Source organism: Narcine bancroftii, chromosome 10 (genome assembly GCF_036971445.1).
Source record: "Narcine bancroftii isolate sNarBan1 chromosome 10, sNarBan1.hap1, whole genome shotgun sequence".
Classification (NCBI taxonomy): Eukaryota; Metazoa; Chordata; class Chondrichthyes; order Torpediniformes; family Narcinidae; genus Narcine; species Narcine bancroftii.
In genome coordinates, this window is record NC_091478.1 from 21,659,529 (window position 1) to 21,678,373 (window position 18,845).

An 18,845-nucleotide genomic window follows, 5' to 3' on the forward strand; every position below is an offset into this window, starting at 1 on the left:
GTGCCAGTGAGTTATTATGTCAAAGATGGAGTATTAATGAGAAAGTGGAGACTATGTGATGTTTCTCCCAGTGAAGATTGGGCAGAAGTGCATCAGGTTGTGATAACTAACGCCTATAGGGATGAAATTATAATTTTTGCTCTTAGCATGCCCTTCAGTGGTCACCTTGGGTTGAAGAAAACTATGGATAAGATGATGAAACAATTTTATTGGCCTAGTTTAAGAAAGGATGTTGTAAGCTTTGGTCGGGCCTGTCACACTTGTCAGGTGGTGGATAAGCCTAATCAGGGTCCCCTAGTGGCACTCTTACAACCTATCCCTGCTTTCAGTGAGCCTTTCTTAAAAGTGATCGTGGACTGTGGTGGCCCATTGCCCAAAACCAAAGCTGGAATCAGTATTTATTGACCATTGTGTGTGCAGCCACAATGTTTCTGGAGGTCATTCCTCTGAGAAACATTAAAGCAAAGGCAATTGTGAAGGTTTTGTTAAGCCTTGGTTGGCCTGCCTAGAGAAATTCAGTCAGATCAATGGAGTAATTTTCTGACAAGTGGTTTATGAATTGAGAGTTAAGAAGATTGTATTTTCTGCATACCATCCAGAAAATCAAGGAGCCTTGGTGAGGTTACATTCGATCCTGAAAAACATGAAAGAATCTTATTGTTTTGAGAATGAAAAGGTTTGGGATAAAGGGGTTCATTTGTTTTTATTTGCAGTGAGGGAGTCTTGGTTTTAGTCCATTTGGATTGGTTTACAGACCAAAATTTTCATTGTGGGTGTGAGGTGTTATTGACCATGGACTGACCTTTTTGGACAGCGGACTGTCATTATAAAGGATGGATTTCTGCTAAGAACTCTGTGCAACTTGTGGCGCAGCTGAGTGCTAACTCGCCAATTGCCTGGAACTTTTGAGAACAAAGGGAGAATCCAGCTGTGAAGCAGAGAGTGACAGTCAGAGCAGGAGAACAGCAGTTGGAATGGCAGTTGAAGCAGCAGTTGAATTGGCAGAGGGCAGCTGAAGAGCTGTGTAAAATGCATGTGCATCATAAGTGAGGATTTGTAAGGTGACTACAATACACCATCAATCATTTTTCTCTCCAACATTCAATACAATGTCATTTGTTATCAGTTAAAGAAAAGAACTTGGACATTGAAATTGAGATTGAATTCTGTGGACTGAGTTTTTTGGACTGACTTACTTGACTGACCTGGGGTTTTGGGGGATTTTTCCTTTTTGAATATTGGGCACAAATTGTAATGGTCTAGGTTTTTCCACATACACACTGTATATTTGCTATAGATACTTACAGTGAGGTTAATTGTGTTAAGACATTATATTGTTAATTGTCATTAATAAAGAGTTAAAATTTAACTCTTTTGAATTGCATCTTCTGTTTTTGTTGGTTTGAGACGTAACAGTATATTTTAGGTGATGCCAGGACTTCTTAAGGAGCCCCAGGGGAATAGGATATTACAGGCTTGGATGCTACTATTTATTCTCAGTCTATCCATAATTATATAATGAACATTAGGAGCATACCTGGCACAGATTTATTGTAAGAATTGTGATATGTACAAGCCCCACACATTTATTTATATATGTATTTCAAGAGAAACTTGGATGCATTTTTGCACCTTGGTGCACCGAATAAACAGAGAATTTCTTATGCATCGAAACATATTCATTGTTATTATCAATGAAATCCACTGAACAGGTCACCAATTTATCATCAAGGATTGATGCTATTGATTGTCAAAAATTTACCCATCAAATAGTATAAAACACAAAAGTCTGCTGACCTGCAGTTTCTCCAGCATTCTGTTTTTACCAACAAATTGTGTTCATGATTGTCCTGTTGCTGTAGTAAGTAGAGCATGCCGATAAAGAAACATGCTAATTCAATGGCAAAACCAATAAATGTGCATATTTAAAAGGAAGTTTTAATAGAACTGCTTTTCTCTTCAGTTCTAATTTTCTTTTGAGGATTGTTTGTTCTGTGAGATAATAAAAAAAATATGGGTGCTTGGCCACAGCGTTGAAGCAAATTAGAAATTCATCATCATTTGCAAAGAGCCAGCAATCATAAATAGTCTCTGCACCAGAATCTTGAAATGCATTATTTCTTCAGATGTAAATGAGGCAGTAAATGTTGGGAATCAAAGAATGTAATTCCCTTACCAGCTACAAATAAAAATTACGTAAAACGTGGGACCACTAAATCAAAAGAAATATGGGCTCAGTGATTTGTAAGCCCACAGGAGAGTTGGAGATAGAAAGAGGTCTGACACCTGCACTCACCTTCAGTTGCTTAGTTTTATCTCGCAGGGTCCTCTGATATATCATTAGCTGCTCAGCAGCCTCTGGTCCAGGTTGCCGAGCCAATATGTGTTTCAGCTCCACATAAAGCTTCTCCTTCTCCTAAGGAACAACAAATCCAATATTAGGCACTATATAGATCAGCAAAGCTACAATTCTTTTTTGTTTATGTAAGGCAAGAAAAATTGTTAATGCATACTTCCCTTTCCTCCCTGCAGAACATGGGAAAGACAATACAACATCCAACATTGGAATCCATAATGGGGGAGGTCAGAAGTGAGAGGGCTTTTAGCTGGGATCTTGATGAGGGTCAGGGTGCTGGTGCACTGAGTGACGAATGTGGATTGATAGTTGGAAGAAACAGGGAAGGGGCCAAGCATGACCAAGGACCCAATCTGAATATTTGTAAAGATTGAGCCAATTGGGAGCACAGGATTACTGCTTAGTCTATCAGGATTCAGGTGAAACTGTGCATATGGTGATGGTATATTATGAATGGTTATGCTCAGTAGAGGATGGAAGTTATGCTAAACAAATAATGGACTTGAACTGCCTGGATCTTGGCAACTGTCAAGACTACCTGGACAAATTTCCACAACAATGCTACAAAAAAGCACCAAACATGAAAAAGAGAGTCACTTCAAGTATGTCTTACATAGGAATTGCATCGAATTCAGTTGCATTGCCATCCGACACTGGTGGTTTGACCAGTGTTTTGTGCTTGGAAGTGCTCAGTCATACTTCTAGAGTGGTCCAATTTAAACCTGAAAACTAAGATCAGGATCCAAGCTCAAAATAAATGTAGTTTCATAAGATCATTGATCGAGATGTGTCTAGTTCACAAAAGGTTGAATACAATAGCCTAATCCTTAAATGATTTTAAGTAGCTTACTAGTCCTAGTTATTTGGCCAGTGGCGATTTCCACTTGCTCTCACTTAATTTCCAAAATAAATTTCCTGTTTACTGCTGTCTTAAATAATTTGTCACTACAAATCTGCTTGAGTAAGAACTAAAATGCTTATAAAGAATCGATATTCACACTTAAATATCAGTAGATTAATGAATATAATTTATTCCCCATCACTTAAAACTTCAGAATGTGTAGAGTCGTTAGATGTAGAAAAGGCTTTTGATAGAGTGGAATGGAATTATCTGTTTGAAGCTTTGAAAAGATTTAATTTCAGCCTAGTTTTATCTCTTGGATTAATTTGATTTATAAAGCTCTAGCTGCTGCTGTAATTATGAATAATCAAAAATCTTCACTTTTTAGGTTATTTTGAGGAGCTAGACAGGATTGTCCTCTTAGTCTTTTATTATTTAATTTAGCTTTGGAACTCCTAGCTATAACACTTTGGGATTCCCATGACATTCAACAAACTAACAGAGGAGATGAATTCACAAAGTATCTTTATATGCAGATTATCTTTTAGTATATATTTCAGATCCTGAGACATCTATTCCTCCATTGTTGTCTTTGCTTTTCCAATTTGGTAGCTTCTCTGGATATAAATTGAATCTTTAGAAGAGTGAATCATTCCCAATAAACATACATGTACTTATTTATAATCATACACCTTTTAAAATGGTTAAAGACCATTTTCCCTATCTTGGGGTTAAAATTACCAAAAACATTTAAAGATTTATATAAATTTAGCTTTCTTCCTTTGATAGATTATGTGAAACAATCTCTTTCTAAATTATCTCCATTGGCTTTATCTTTAATAGGTCTATTAATGCTATTAAAAAGATAATCCTGCCTGAATTTTTGTATTTATTTCAAGCAGTCACATTTTTTATTCCAAAATCCTTTTTTGATAACATTTGGAAATAAAAGAATCCTAGATTGAGTAAATTCCATTTGCAGAAATTAAAGAAAGATGGTGGTATGGCTTTATCTAATGTTGGACTCTATTATTGGGCAGTTAACATTCGTTATATTGTTTTTTGGATCTACTATTCTGATAAATTTGAACACCCTTATTGGGTAGATTTGGAATTGAATGTCATGCAGAGGTATTCAATAGCCTCTTTATTGGGAGTAGCTCTTCCGTTTACACTTTCTAAGATTAGTAGACGTACCTTCAACCCAATACTTAAACATACATTACCGATTTGGTTTCAATTTCGGAAGTTTTTTGACTTGAAAATTTTTATTTTATCTAGCACCATTTTTCTTAATTTTTTTTCAAATGTCTATAATTGATCGAGCCTTCTCTTTATGGAAAGTTATAGGAATTTTCAGATTTATTTATAGATGGTAGTTTAATGTCTTTTGAACAATCATCTAATAAATATAATAAACCTAAGTCACTTTTCTTTTGATTTTTTCAATTTAGAAATTTTCTGAATACTTTACTGCCTAACTTTCCAACGTCGAACCAACCAAATTTAATTGATACTTTTTTTCATTTAAGCCTTCTCATAGGGGTTTAATGAGTAACATTTATAGAAAGTTTTTAAGATTGCAATCAAATTCTAATGACAAAATTAAAAAGGCCTGGAAAGAGGAACTTCAGTTACATCTTCCAGAGGAATTATGGGAGAAGATTTTTAGATTGGTTAATACCTCTTCAATATGTGCTCATCATTCTTTGATTCAGTTTAAAGTGGTCCATCAAGCTCATATGTTGAAAGACAAATTGACTCGCATCTTTTCCCCATCTTTAATAGATGTAAATTAGAAGTGGTTTCTCTAACTTGTATGTTTTGGTCATGTCCTATGTTAGAGAGGTATTAGATAGATATTTTTAAGACTGTCAGCTACACTGGATATCAGTTTGCAACCTAACTCATTGTCTGCTCTTTTTGGAATTATTCTTCCAGAAGTGGGATGAGTTTCTACTTCCACATGTTGTAGCCTTTTCTATATTGTTGGCTAGAAAATGTATCTTATTTAAATGGAAAGATTCTAATCCACCTACTTTGATCATGTGGCTCTCTCAAATTATGACATGTTTAAGTTTAGAGAAAGTTAGGAGCTGTATATTTGATACTTCTGTTAAATTTGAAGAGACTTGGCGATCTTTTATAAATTATTTCCACATGACTCAGTTAGTATAATTATTATCCCTTCTGGACTACATTTTATTTCTTTTCTTTTGTGGGTGAAGACTAGATGATTCATTTTTATTAATAAATTCTCAGGATAGGCTGCCCAGACTTTTTTGTTTTATTTTTTTATAGATTATGTGGGGTTTTATATAATAAAATTTTTCTTTTTTCTTTTGAAGATTTCAGTTTGAGGAGATCAGAAAGTATTCGTTAATTGTGGTGTAATGATTATGTTATATCACATGATGTCATATAGTGATATTTTTCCCTTTATGATTATGCACTCCTATTCTCCTCATGTATTATTTACCTATAATATGATTAATAAAGACAAAAACAAAAGAAGCTAAAATGAAGTACCCCTGTGAAGTAAGGTTGGCGCATTTGTTTTATCTTAAACAATCCTTCTTCTATAAGCATTAATTCCTCAATGAAGGAATGTTAATGTTGATCAGAAATGTTTAGTCTAAATTGATCAGAAGCAAACATCTTTTTAATTATTCCTCTTCTGACACAAGCAGAAAGCATGTGGATATTGGTGGTCTACTGCCATCTACTGTCAATGGTTCTTGAGATGAATAAATAGTGTAGATGTATAATAGTTTGACAGAAAGTAACTGGGTCAAAATAAATACAAAAAAAAAATTGCATGGTGAGAGGAAACTTCACTCCCAACAACAATGCAGGGAAATCATGTGACATATCTGATAAAAGACCAGGTCTCCTTTATTTAATCCATCTAAAGTTAATTTAATTTATGTTTAAATCTAAGCATACAGCATAGTTACAGGCCCTTTCATTCCCATGCCACCCAATTAATCTACAATCTCAGTACATTTTGAAAGGGGGAAGGAAACTAGAGCACCCGCAGGAAACCTAGGCAGACACGTACAAGTGGAATACAAACCCGGATCCCAACTCCTGGCACTACAACAGCTTTGCGCTAACCATGCCTCCTCTTAACAAAGCTCATTAAAGCACTAACCTTGTCTTAATCTTTCCAAGAGATTTTGGAGCAAATACTGCCTGCTGTAGGAACTCAGCAGTATCAGTTGGAGAAATGGAAGATCACCCTATTGTGATGAACAGAGTCAAGGTGCTCACCAAAATGATCTCCCAGTCTGTGCGCAGCCCCTCCGATGTAGAGGAGACCACAATGGGAATGGAGATCATAAGCAGGAGAACCGCAACTTGGTCATCACTGCTTTGTTAAATAGAGGGTTAGATTCAGGAGGGTTGAACCAGAGGGGTACAAACAAAAGGGTAGAAAGGAAGGGGGTTCAAAGAGATGGGAGAGAAACAGAGGGGTAGCACTGTTAAATGTATAGGATGGGCTGTCCTCAGCAAAAAATTTGTGGTCTGATCTGATAACTGATAGAAAACCACAATACCTTTTCTTTCATGAGTGGCTCATTTGTTACATACAGATTCCGGGTAAAAATTGCACTTTCATTCCTGAATTTTGCACTTGTCAGGCTGAGCAATATTAGCATGAGAAAACAGGACACTTCTACTTTAGGAATCCACAGTCAGCAACACGAGTGCAAACCTCAAGTGAAGCGCTCCAGCCCAACAAGGGAAAACCCCCAAAATTCAGCCTTCTGAAAGAGGGGAGTGTCTTTAAACTTCTCTTTTTGACGACTATCATGGTATTTCACTGTAAACTGGACAAGTTAGCTTATATTATTTAAAAATTTAGGCCATTGCTCACTGTTTACATCATTTCTCAAAAGAACACACCAACCAGCATAAAGAAAAGATTTTTCATCTGTAAGGACCAGGTTCAAAGCCTTGCCCCAAATGTGTAAAAAAAATTGAAATAACTTCATTTTATTTTAAGGGAATGATAGTTAGCCATGGAAGGAATACGCCAAGTTCCATTCAGTGTTGTTGATGACACGTTTGACATATTTCCGGCTTGTGCAATGATAAATTAAAACATGAAGAAGCTGGATTACTGATGTTACACATCAAACCTTCAATTCTTCCTGATTTAAAATCAGCAACAAACAAATCAATTCAGCTTCTCCAAATGTACTAATAATTACCAATTAATGAGCACCTGTAAAAGCAGCTCCTTCTCCACCACCTCCTCAGTCTTTGAGATCAGACGCTTCTGTAATGTCTGAACTTTCAGAATCAGCTCATATCTGCTAGGATCACTTGCCTGTAATAAACAAGTTCAAAGAATTTACTATGCATCCAAATGAATTGACACTGCATACTTAGAAGTTATTCAAAGATATATTCTTTATCATCTGAAAATTACTGTAAACAATACTTTCAATTCATCTCCCTATCATTGCACACTTCTAGCTGTTCAATATATGCTGTGCCCTCTGTGAATTTAAGTGGAAGCAAACTCAACTCAAGTCCATTAAGCAATGGAATCTCTCAATCAGATTTCCCCTGTGCATTCAAGCCAACCAACAAGGCTGAGATAAAAACCTTTTCCATAAATTTGAAGATCTTAGCTGCAATCCTACTGGCTGGATCATGATTATTATATTCCACTGCCCTTAATTGGGACACTCCTTTTGTTAGACAGTAAAATTGCTGTTATCCAGAATTAAGTAACTGGCAAAAAAAATTACAGAAAATAAATAGGTAAAAAATACAAACATTTATATTTGGCGCTCCTAGCAATTAGTTCACCAATTATGCAACATGCAATCTCGAACAACTCAAAATAATTCATTTAACCGGCATCTACTGATCCCCATAGGTGCCAGACAATGGGTGTTTTACTATATTTCTAAATGACGTAGAAAGAGGCTATTGGCTTATCCATTTTTTTGCCTAGTCTCACTAACCTGCATCCAGTCCATAGCCCTCCATACCCCTCCCATTCATGTACCTGCCCAAATTATCCTTGAATGTTAAAACTGAGCCCACTTTCACCACCTCATCTGGCAGATCATTCCACATAGCCACCAGTCTCTGTGTGAAGATGTTCCACCTCACTTTCCCCCTAAACTTTTCCCCTTTCACTCCTAACCCATATCATCTGGTTTGTAACTCACCTACCCTCAATGGAAAAAGCCCATCTACATTTACTCTATCTCCCTCATAATTTTAAATACCTCCATCAAATCTCCCCTCATTCTTCTACACTTCAGGAGATAAAGGCTAAGCTTGTAACTCATTTCCTGGTCCAGACAACATCCTAGCAAATCTTCTCTGTAATCTTTCTATCTTGTATATCTTTCCTGTAGTTAGGTGACAAAATCTGCACACAATTCTCCAAATTTGGCCTCACCAATATTTTATATAACTTTACCATAACATCCCAGCTCCTAAACTCAATACTTTGATGTATGAAGGCCAATATGCCAATAGCTCTCTTTACAACCCTATCCACTTGTGATGCTACTTTCAGGGAATTATTTATCTGTATTCCCGATCCCCCTGTTCTACCGCACTCCTCAGTGCATGACCATTTACCGTGTACATCCTTTCTTGGTTTGTCCTTCAAAATGCATCACCTCACATTTGTCTGCATTAAATTCCATCTGCCATTTTTCAGCCCATTTTTCCAGCTGGTCCAGATCCCTCAGCAAGCTTTGAAATCCTTCTTTGGTGTCCACAATCCCACCCCCCCCCACCACCCCCAATTTTAGTGTCATCTGAAAAGTTGCTGATTCAATTTTCAATTTACCACATTATCATCCAGATCATTGATATAGATGACAAACAACAACAGTCACAGTACCAATTCCTGATGAACACTACTTGTCACAGGCCTCCAGTCTGAGAAGCAATCATCCACCACTAATCTCTGGCTTCTCCTGTTGAGCCATTGTCGAATCCAGTTCATTACTTCACCATGAATACCTAGCGTCTGAACCTTCTTGAGTAACCTCCCAAGTGGGACACTGTTAAAGGCCTTACTAAAGTCCATGTAGACAACAACATGGACTTTGTCAACTTTCCTGGTAACCTCCTCGAAAATATCTAAGATTAGATAAACATGACGTACCGTGCATAAAGCCATGTTGACTTTCCCTAATCAGTTTCTGACTATCCAATCTCTTCGAACACCTTCCAATAATTTACCTACTACTGATGTCACGCTCACTGGTCTATAATTTCCTGGGTTCCTTTTGGAGACTTTTTTTTTTAAAATGGAACCAAGTGAGCTACCCTCCAATCCTCTGGCACCATACACATGACTAAGGACATTTTAAATATTTCTGCCAGAGCCCCTGAAATTTCTACACTAGCCTCCATCAAGGTCAGAGGGAATATCTTGTCATGGCCTGGGGATTGATCCACCCTTATTTGCTTTAAGACAGCAAAAACTTCCTCCTCTTTAATCTGCAGCAGTTCCAAGACCCCACTGCTTATTTTCCTTACTTCCCACAACTCTGTAGCTGTTTCTTAAGTGAATACTCATTTTTTTAAAAATTTAAGATCTTCCCCATTTCTTTTGGCTCCATACAAAGCCGACCATTCCGATCTTCAAGGGGACCAATTTTGTCCCTTACTATCCTTTTTCTCTCAATATACCCGTAGAAACCCTTAGGATTTTCTTTCACATTGTCTGCCAAAGCAACGTCATGTCTTTTAGCCTTCCTGATTTCTTGAGGTTATTCTTGCATTTGTTTTTAAAACTCCTCAAGTTCCACGTTTGCTCCATGGTGCCTATACTTCCTATACACCCCGTGTCAATCCACACTCTAAGCTCATCTGCCTTTCCAGCAATACTCCTTGCATTGAAATAGATACACTTTAGAAAATTTCCATCACTTACAACGAGTTGACTTCTAACGGTGCATGTAATATTCACATCATCTTTTCACTCCTCCTATCTGCTATGGCACTCTAGTTCTCATCCCCTTAAAAATCTAGTTTAAACTCACTGAATAAGCACTAGCAAACCTTCCTGCAGGGAGATTAGTCACCCTCCAGTTCAGATGTAAACCATCCCACTGGAATAAGTCCTACCTTCCCTGGAAGAGAGCACGTGGCAATGGATAGCAATACTGAGATCACAACCCTGAAGGTCCTGTCCTTCATCCTAGTACCTAACTAATTCTAAGTACAGTATATATTTGGAAACATCATCATTTTGTGTTGGAGATTGTCATCTGAAAATATTTGCATTGGTTGCTGATCAATATTTGCCTAAAAGGTATCTCAGAGTGAAACCTGATGAGCAGCCATTGTGTGCACTGCTGGACCATTGAGCCAGTGTTTCTCTCTTGGATGCCACACCAGCAGAAATCCATTCCAACAGACAGATAAACACATGATGAACAACAGCACCTGATTCTGTAAAACAACAAAGGGATGGATGGGCTCCAGCCCAAGGAGCTTTTTCCTTCTACTTATGCAGAAATGCTGGAGCAACTCAACCAGTCTCAGTGTCCATAAGAGGTGAAGATATATTGCCAACATTTCGGACCTGAGTCTTTCTTCAAGGTAAAAGCAAAAAAGCAGGCAGCACCTGAATTAAAGACTAGAGATTAAGGGGAAAGAATGGGAAGGGGAGGAGTCCAGATCAACAAAAGATGTTAATTGGATAAGAGGAAAGGTGAGAACTGATTTTGGCTCTGTCAAAAGAGGCACGAGAAAAAGAAAGAGAACTAGAGGGAAGGAGACAGGAAAGATTAAGCGAAGGGGGGGGGGGGCAGGGGTAGATCCACCCTCAATGGATGGCATCAACAGCGACTTATCCGGTTTCTGTTAAGTATTTAATTAAGATGCCTACCTGCTTTTTGCTTATACCTTGAACAAGGGCTCAGGCCCAAAATGTCAATTATACAGTATACCTTTACCTCCGATGGACACTATGAGACCAGCTCAGTTCTGCCAGCATTTCTGTGTGTGTTTTACTACAATCACAGGGTCTTCAGATTTTCATGTTTCTCTCCTTCTATTCATCTCAGGTGCATTAAAGTAAAGCTGTGAACATAGAACATTGCAGTACAATCCTTCAGCCCTCGATGTTCTGTCAACCCATATATTCCTCCCAAAAAAAAACTACTAAATCCTTCCTACTTTGCAACCCTCTATTTTTGTTTCATCTATGTGCCTGTCTTAAATGCCCCTAACGTTTCAGCCTCCACCGACACTCTTGGCAAAGTCATTTCAGTTACCCACAACTCTTTGTGAAGATGGAAAATGGTACAGACTGATCATACCACCATTTTAAAATAAACAGTTTTTTGATGGCTCTTGGCCTATTTTTGAAGACGTTGCTCATTTCTGTTGGTATTTGTAATTCGGCAAATGCTTTTCCTGGAGTAAGTGACAAAGGTATTGTTACGGAGTCCAGAGGACCCCAAAAACCAGCAGGAATAGATATGCACCACAAGACAGGGTTACTTAAACAAAAGTAGCTTTTAATTATAATTGAACAAGAAAACAGAATTGAACTTTAACTTATTACTTAACCTACCTAACTGCTTAACCCCCCCCCCCCCACCTCTAATTCTAAGCGCAGGTGTGTGTAATGTATATTTAAGATTAGAAAAGTTCTTTGGATCACAGTCCAATCTCACTGGTTGCAAGCAATTCTTGTACTGTACACAGAAGTTGGCATTAACAAATTTCACCAGTCTTTGGTGCTCAACAGGCAAATGGTTAGCACTCAGGAGGGCTCTTGCTGGTTTTCAGAGAGATTCCTTTTCCAGGACATCTGCAATGGATTCCTTCTCAATCAGTCTTGCTGACGAAACTTGCTCTCTTCAGGGTTCTCCAGATGACCCCCTCTCTTTCAGGTCACCTTTCACACCGCCAGTCTTCTCCTTTGACCAGGCAGTCTTCCAAAGTTTGCCAGTTTGTCCTTCTGGAACTGATTTCTGTCTCCTCTCTGAGAGCAAAACTCTTCTCCCCTCTGCCTGCAGGGATCACATGCTCTCCCAGGCAAGCTACTCTCGATACTTTGTTGCCTCCTGCAAAAAGCATTCTGCAAAAGTACTGCAAATATTCTGTGTTTTAAAATGTGTGTCTGCAAGCTGCCCTAACAATTCATCCCAAACCACCTCTGTCACAGTATAGGAACAACATCGCAATGTTTTCATATCATTGCACAAATGAGCTCTTGATTGTGACCATTCTTTGGCTTGGCTTCGCGGACGAAGATTTATGGAGGGGGTAAAAAGTCCACGTCAGCTGCAGGCTCGTTTGTGGCTGACAAGTCCGATGCGGGACAGGCAGACACGATTGCAGCGGTTGCAGGGGAAAATTGGTGGGTTGGGGTTGGGTGTTGGGTTTTTCCTCCTTTGCCTTTTGTCAGTGAGGTAGGCTCTGCGGTCTTCTTCAAAGGAGGTTGCTGCCCGCCAAACTGTGAGACGCCAAGATGCACGGTTTGAGGCGATATCAGCCCACTGGCGGTGGTCAATGTGGCAGGCACCAAGAGATTTCTTTAGGCAGTCCTTGTACCTTTTCTTTGGTGCACCTCTGTCACGGTGGCCAGTGGAGAGCTCGCCATATAACACGATCTTGGGAAGGCGATGGTCCTCCATTCTGGAGACGTGACCCATCCAGCGCAGCTGGATCTTCAGCAGTGTGGACTCGATGCTGTCGACCTCTGCCATCTCGAGTACTTCGACGTTAGGGATGTAAGCGCTCCAATGGATGTTGAGGATGGAGCGGAGACAACGCTGGTGGAAGCGTTCTAGGAGCCGTAGGTGGTGCCGGTAGAGGACCCATGATTCGGAGCCGAACAGGAGTGTGGGTATGACAACGGCTCTGTATACGCTTATCTTTGTGAGGTTTTTCAGTTGGTTGTTTTTCCAGACTCTTTTGTGTAGTCTTCCAAAGGCGCTATTTGCCTTGGCGAGTCTGTTGTCTATCTCATTGTCGATCCTTGCATCTGATGAAATGGTGCAGCCGAGATAGGTAAACTGGTTGACCGTTTTGAGTTTTGTGTGCCCGATGGAGATGTGGGGGGGCTGGTAATCATGGTGGGGAGCTGGCTGATGGAGGACCATTCACCATTCACAATGCAGCTTTTAGCATTGTCAGGTGCATGGAAGTAACTTTAAAAGACTAGAATGGAAATTCAATTAAAACAATAGAGATAATTTCTGCTCCAATTTTCAACAGTGTTATTAGTATATCCTACTCAGCATCAGAAGAAAATTTTCAATCTCAGAAAACAATTTCAAATCTATATGTTACACTCCACACCCTTATATAAACTGCTGATTCAAACCCTCTGAGATTCTACTACTGATTAAACAATATTTATTTATTGTTATATATGTATATATCTTTTGTCTGCATGTATGTGATGTCTGAATGGGTGTTTGCATGTTTTCTGCACCAAGGACCAGAGAATTCGGTTTCATCGGCTTAAACATGTACAATTGGCTGATAGTAAACTTGAACTTGTTCACCAATAAGCACCAACAATATCAATATTCAACTTCTTAACTATTTCTACTCGTGTTTAGAAGTGATAGTACAAGACATCTCTGCATCCCCCAGCATTCTTCATCAGTGATATAAATATTCTTGAAGAAGCATTTCAAATAAAGTATATTTGTGAAAGACATTGATGGCAATGTGAAGAAATATTAATATACATAAAGGTTTTGAACAGCTATTCCACTAAACAACATTCCAATGCATTCTCACAGTGTAATTAAATGATGTAATGACAAGTTATATATTTTATTCTTTTAGATCAACTATACGATATAATTAAAGCAATATAACACAAATTACTGTATGTATCTTAGGGTCACATATATTCCAGACTCATCCAGAACACTGTCTTTCAAATGGTTTAAATTTCCAATAATTTTCAAGATCCAGGAAAATTTTCATTAGGTAGGAAAAGAGCAAATTTTTCTCCTTTATTAAAAAAGGAAGGCAGAAAGCAATACAGTTATCAGGCAAAGTCAACATGGTTTTGTGAAAGGGAAATCATGTTTGACTCATTTATCTGCAAATTTTTCTAGAAGCAACATGTCTAGTGGGAAACCTGAGGATATGTACTGTACAAATTTTACTGAGGTATTTGATAAGCTGCTGTATTAAATGTTGATGCAGAAAATTAACACACTGTCAGAGATACCATATTATTGGGGACTGAGACATTAGCTAAAAGAGAAGAAAGAGCAAGAAGAAATGGGTCTTTGTCTGATTAGCAAAGTATACCTTGAGGTTTATGTCACCTCATAGTGGTATATAAAACCACAAGGGGCAGAGATAAGATGGATGGTCAGTCTTTATCCCCCAGTAGGAAAGTCTAAAACAAGAGGTGAAAGGGAAAGGAATGGAAGGGGACCAAGAGGTGGTAGGCATATGGAACATGTTGCCAGAGGAAATGGTAGAGGAGGATACAATTTCAATGTTTACACAATATTTGGACAGATGGGAAAAATTTAGATGGAATATGGGGCAAATGCAGGCAAACAGGACAAGATCAGATAGACAGTTTGGTTGGTGTGGAAAAGTTGGGCCGTATGCCACATTTCTGTGCTGTAAAACTCTAGAATGAATGATGTACCTCAAACATCAGAGGTGGGGCCTCAACTTTTTTTATAAATTATATAATAAATGACATGGATGAGGACACCATAAATATGGTTGGTAAATTGGCTAAGGAGATAAACAGACAGCAAAGTAGATGTGAAGAAGACACAAGGAGGCTCTAGTGTGATACAGATGGATTAAGCAAGTGGACAACTGGAGTATCATATCAGAAAATGTGATATTGTCCTTTTTGCAGGAAAATAGAAAAGAGTAAAATGGAAAGAGACCGTAGAGCTCTAAAATGCAAAGGAACATCTATGTCCTAGTGCATGATTCACAAAGGGATTTTGTGTTGGTACAGCAGCATTGAGAGCCAGAAAGTTATTGTTTATTGCTGAGGAACTGAATGCTTCGATTATATCAAGAAATGATGGAACACATCTTGAGAACCATGTACACGTAAACCTTATCTAAGCAAGGAGGTTAATGCATTACTGGTAGGCTTGAATAATAAGGAGAGGCTGGGTAGGCAGGAACTTTTCTCCCTGGAGGGTAGGAACCAGACCTCATTGACATTTATAAAATTATAAGGATAAGGTAAATAATCATAATCTTTTTTCCCCAGGGCAGGGAAATCTAAACCTACAAAAGATTGATTTAAGGTGAGTAGGGGAAGATGTAAAAAGGGACCTGAGCGGCATCTTCTTTGCAAAGAGGGTGGTGGGTATCTGGAATGAGTTGCAAGAGGAAGTGGTGAAAGCAGGAACAAATGTAACATATAAAAATCATTTAGAAAGGTACATCTTTGGGAAAGTTTTGGAGAAAAATGGACCAAACTCAGGGAGATGGGATTAGCTTGGATAGACAACTTGGTTGGCCTGAACATGTTGGGCTGAAGGGCTGTTTCCATGGTATAAAACTTTACAACTCAAAACTGGTAACATTCCACAACATTCTCCAGGTTTCCCACAGGACATATTGCTTCTCCAAACATTACAGATAATTAGGTCAAACACGACTTTCCTTTCACAAAACCAATTTGACTTTGCTTGAAAACTGTCTTGTTCACTCCTGCTTTCTGTCTTCCTTTTTGAACAGGGAAGTGAAATTTGCTGTTTTCCTGTCCTTGGAAATGATGGGAAATGCAAACCAAATGGCAGATAATGCCTGGACTAATGTGGAATATGCTTGACATTTGAGGAAGGTTCATAATTTACATTGCATTGCTGAAATTATCTTGCGCTATCAATTTCCAACAATGGGCTCAAGTGTGAAACGTTGGTTACCTTTTACTTCCTTTAGATGATGTGTGAGTTTCTCCAGCAATTATGTGTATTGCATTAGATCACAGCATCTGCAGGTTTTCTTGTTTAACTCTCCAGGCCCCCGCCATTTTATGAGTATGTCCCGCCCTGGTTTAACCTACTAAGTTGCAGCTCCTCATGCTTGTCAGAGTTCAATTCTATTTGCCACTCCTTGGCCCACCTTCCCAAATGATCCAGCGGTAAACTTAGATCTCATTGGAAACAATTCAGAGAAGGAGGGAAAGGGCTCAGGAAGGAAAATTGGGTTAAAGTGTTTTAAAAAAAGGGATTGATTGAGAAGAGATTGATTTAGTGTGGCACAAAGTGCCAAAGGATGAAAGCAAGTAACTTGCACATGTAACAGATGTCCCAGTACAGCACCTCTCCAGGCCTGTCCTTCAGCAGATACCTCCTTGATAACACAAAACAAGTTCCCCTCCAAAGTTGCTAATGGAGCATTGCACAGGGGATAACATCATGACTTGGATTCCTGGCACAGCAATCAAGTCATGATTACAAGACGAATTCTGCCTGAGTGATGTGAAATTACCTTGATGTGACATCTCACTCCAGGGAAGATTGATTTACTATTGGATCCTGCTGAAAGAAAACACCGTACAATTGAAAGCTTGATTTAAAAAATGAGAGTTACTGCTATTAACTGCAGAGTTCCATATATGAATGAAGCCATAAATGCATGGTACAGTTTTAATCACCTCAAGTTTTCGCCACCTGTGAACATTCATTGGATTTTCCAATTCTTCCTCAAGGGCCCTGCACCGTGTTCGCTCCTTCAAAAGTTCTTTCTGTACCTGGTAGACTTCTCGTCTGCACAACAAATGCAAACAACATCAACATCCTTGCTTTGATTTTATAAGCTTACCGCCAATTCTATCTGACTTGTTATTCAACAAAAGCAATTTTATGCTGTCAAGTTTTCCACTGTCCAAGATTGCTCTTCACCTATCAGTGCTTCTAATATGTCTTACAGCTTCACTACTTGACTCAATGTTCACAATGGACAACATGTCAGATTCCCTTAGATGTGTGTTTATTCAAAAGTTTCCACATTGAAACAATCCTTAGACAGAAGACCCACTGTAGTACAAAGAACAGGCAATGTACTTTCTCCATATCCTTTCATGTAATTCAAGGCCAACACATATTCTCTACTGCTGTTTGACAAGAACAAAATATTGAAATATAATTCTCACAAAATAGTGAAAATGCCGTATAATTTATGCCAGAGTCGAAAATCTTCCTTTAGTTCTGCTACACAGTGAAAGTCCACATAACCAAGAAACAAGGATAGATTGGCACTAACCCTCATTTACTCTATTTTTTTTTAATTCCTATTTTAATTCAATAAATTTTCATGTTTTGTTTTTTTTTTTAAAGACTTTACTTTTGGGATCTGGGTAATGTTGAGAAATTTGCAATTTACTAATAATTCCATCTGTTTATACCAGAATCTTTCAGTACTGAGCAGTGTAACCAGACGACTACTGGCATTTCCCCACGCACCCTGTGTTTCAGAAGAATATTAGTTTATCTCAATTTAGCTTCAGTTGAAAACAGTCGACTACCCAATTCATCCCATTCCCGAGAACTGTACAGACAGAGATGCAGCCCTAAAGTACTGCTCGATGTATAAAAAAGACTAAACTTCAAGAATATTAAATTTTACTGTCAAAGAAATTAAACATTGGAATGGTATGAGCACCAATGTACATTATTTGATATTTATTCAACAGAAATAAAGCATGTTTTCTCATTTATAATAATAGGTGAAGGTAATTCGTTGACAACTTTAAATCATATTGTTTGCATAATCCTGTACTTTTTAAACTAGATATCGTCCAGGCTTTCTTTCCCTTGTGTGTCAGATGCACTTCTATGAAGCCCTAAAACACGAAATCCAAGATTAGGGGGAGTACTTACGTTGTCACCTGTGATACTTAGATGATGAAACTGAAAGTGGCTGGCACAGTTTTCCTGCTTTTCAATCCTATAGGATGGAGGTTTTGCTCATTTTTGCCTGTGATTCCCAAATACCAAACTCCAAAAATACATGATGAATGAAGTGGAGAAAACAGATATGAGGGAAAAAAAACATTTTAGGCCATTTCTCTTACTCGTAGTCAAATTGCGTGTCTATCAAGGAAAGGAATGCTTCGTGGTGCTGAGTAAGCTTAATGAATAATTTACTGCATAGGAAATTCAACAGAAATGTAATTGTGTCCAAATAATCTGTAGTAGAATGAACATAATTGAAAATCTCAGCCAAGATATAATGGAAAAATTATAGTGGGTAATACTGCAAAAAAAATTATCTGAATTAATGTTTGCTACCCCGGCTTGAATATGGTATTCCAGTAATCAATACATACCAGTCATCGAATATTTGTACATCTATAATTTTACAGAAGTGAACAAGACAAAAGCCAACAGTCAAAGCATAATCTTTAAGTTTTCCTATTGAAGGATACAAGGACAGATGGAAATTTTTCCTTGTTCATTTTCAGCAGGAGAATGATCAAGTGATGTAATTCAGAAATGTTTAACCATTTTGTTTTAAAATAGATAAATTAATGCAAATCTTCAATAGAATGTATTCATGAGCACATCTAACTACAATAAACCTAGGTAATGCAGACTTTGGTTAGTATTTCACAAACATTAATAAAGAAAGGAAGGGTTGGCTTATTTAATGTCACTTACAAATGGAAAGAGTTCACAAAGT

At 38.1% G+C, this 18,845-nt stretch overlaps 1 protein-coding gene across 4 annotated transcripts in view; it reads right to left on the reverse strand.

Annotated features, from left to right (window-relative positions):
- The window catches only part of cfap58 (cilia and flagella associated protein 58), a 189,611-nt gene that overhangs the window by 99,328 nt on the left and 71,438 nt on the right, over positions 1-18,845 (reverse strand). For 3 of the 4 annotated variants that reach the window (XM_069900096.1, XM_069900097.1, XM_069900098.1), the window contains exons 14-16: positions 16,819-16,930; positions 7,429-7,533; positions 2,297-2,416 (exon numbers count right to left, since the gene is read on the reverse strand). The exons of the other annotated variant lie outside the window; for it this stretch is intronic. In XM_069900096.1, the coding sequence (XP_069756197.1) occupies positions 2,297-2,416; positions 7,429-7,533; positions 16,819-16,930 (337 nt within the window). The remainder of the gene's footprint in view (positions 1-2,296; positions 2,417-7,428; positions 7,534-16,818; positions 16,931-18,845) is intronic. 4 annotated transcript variants of the gene reach the window in all.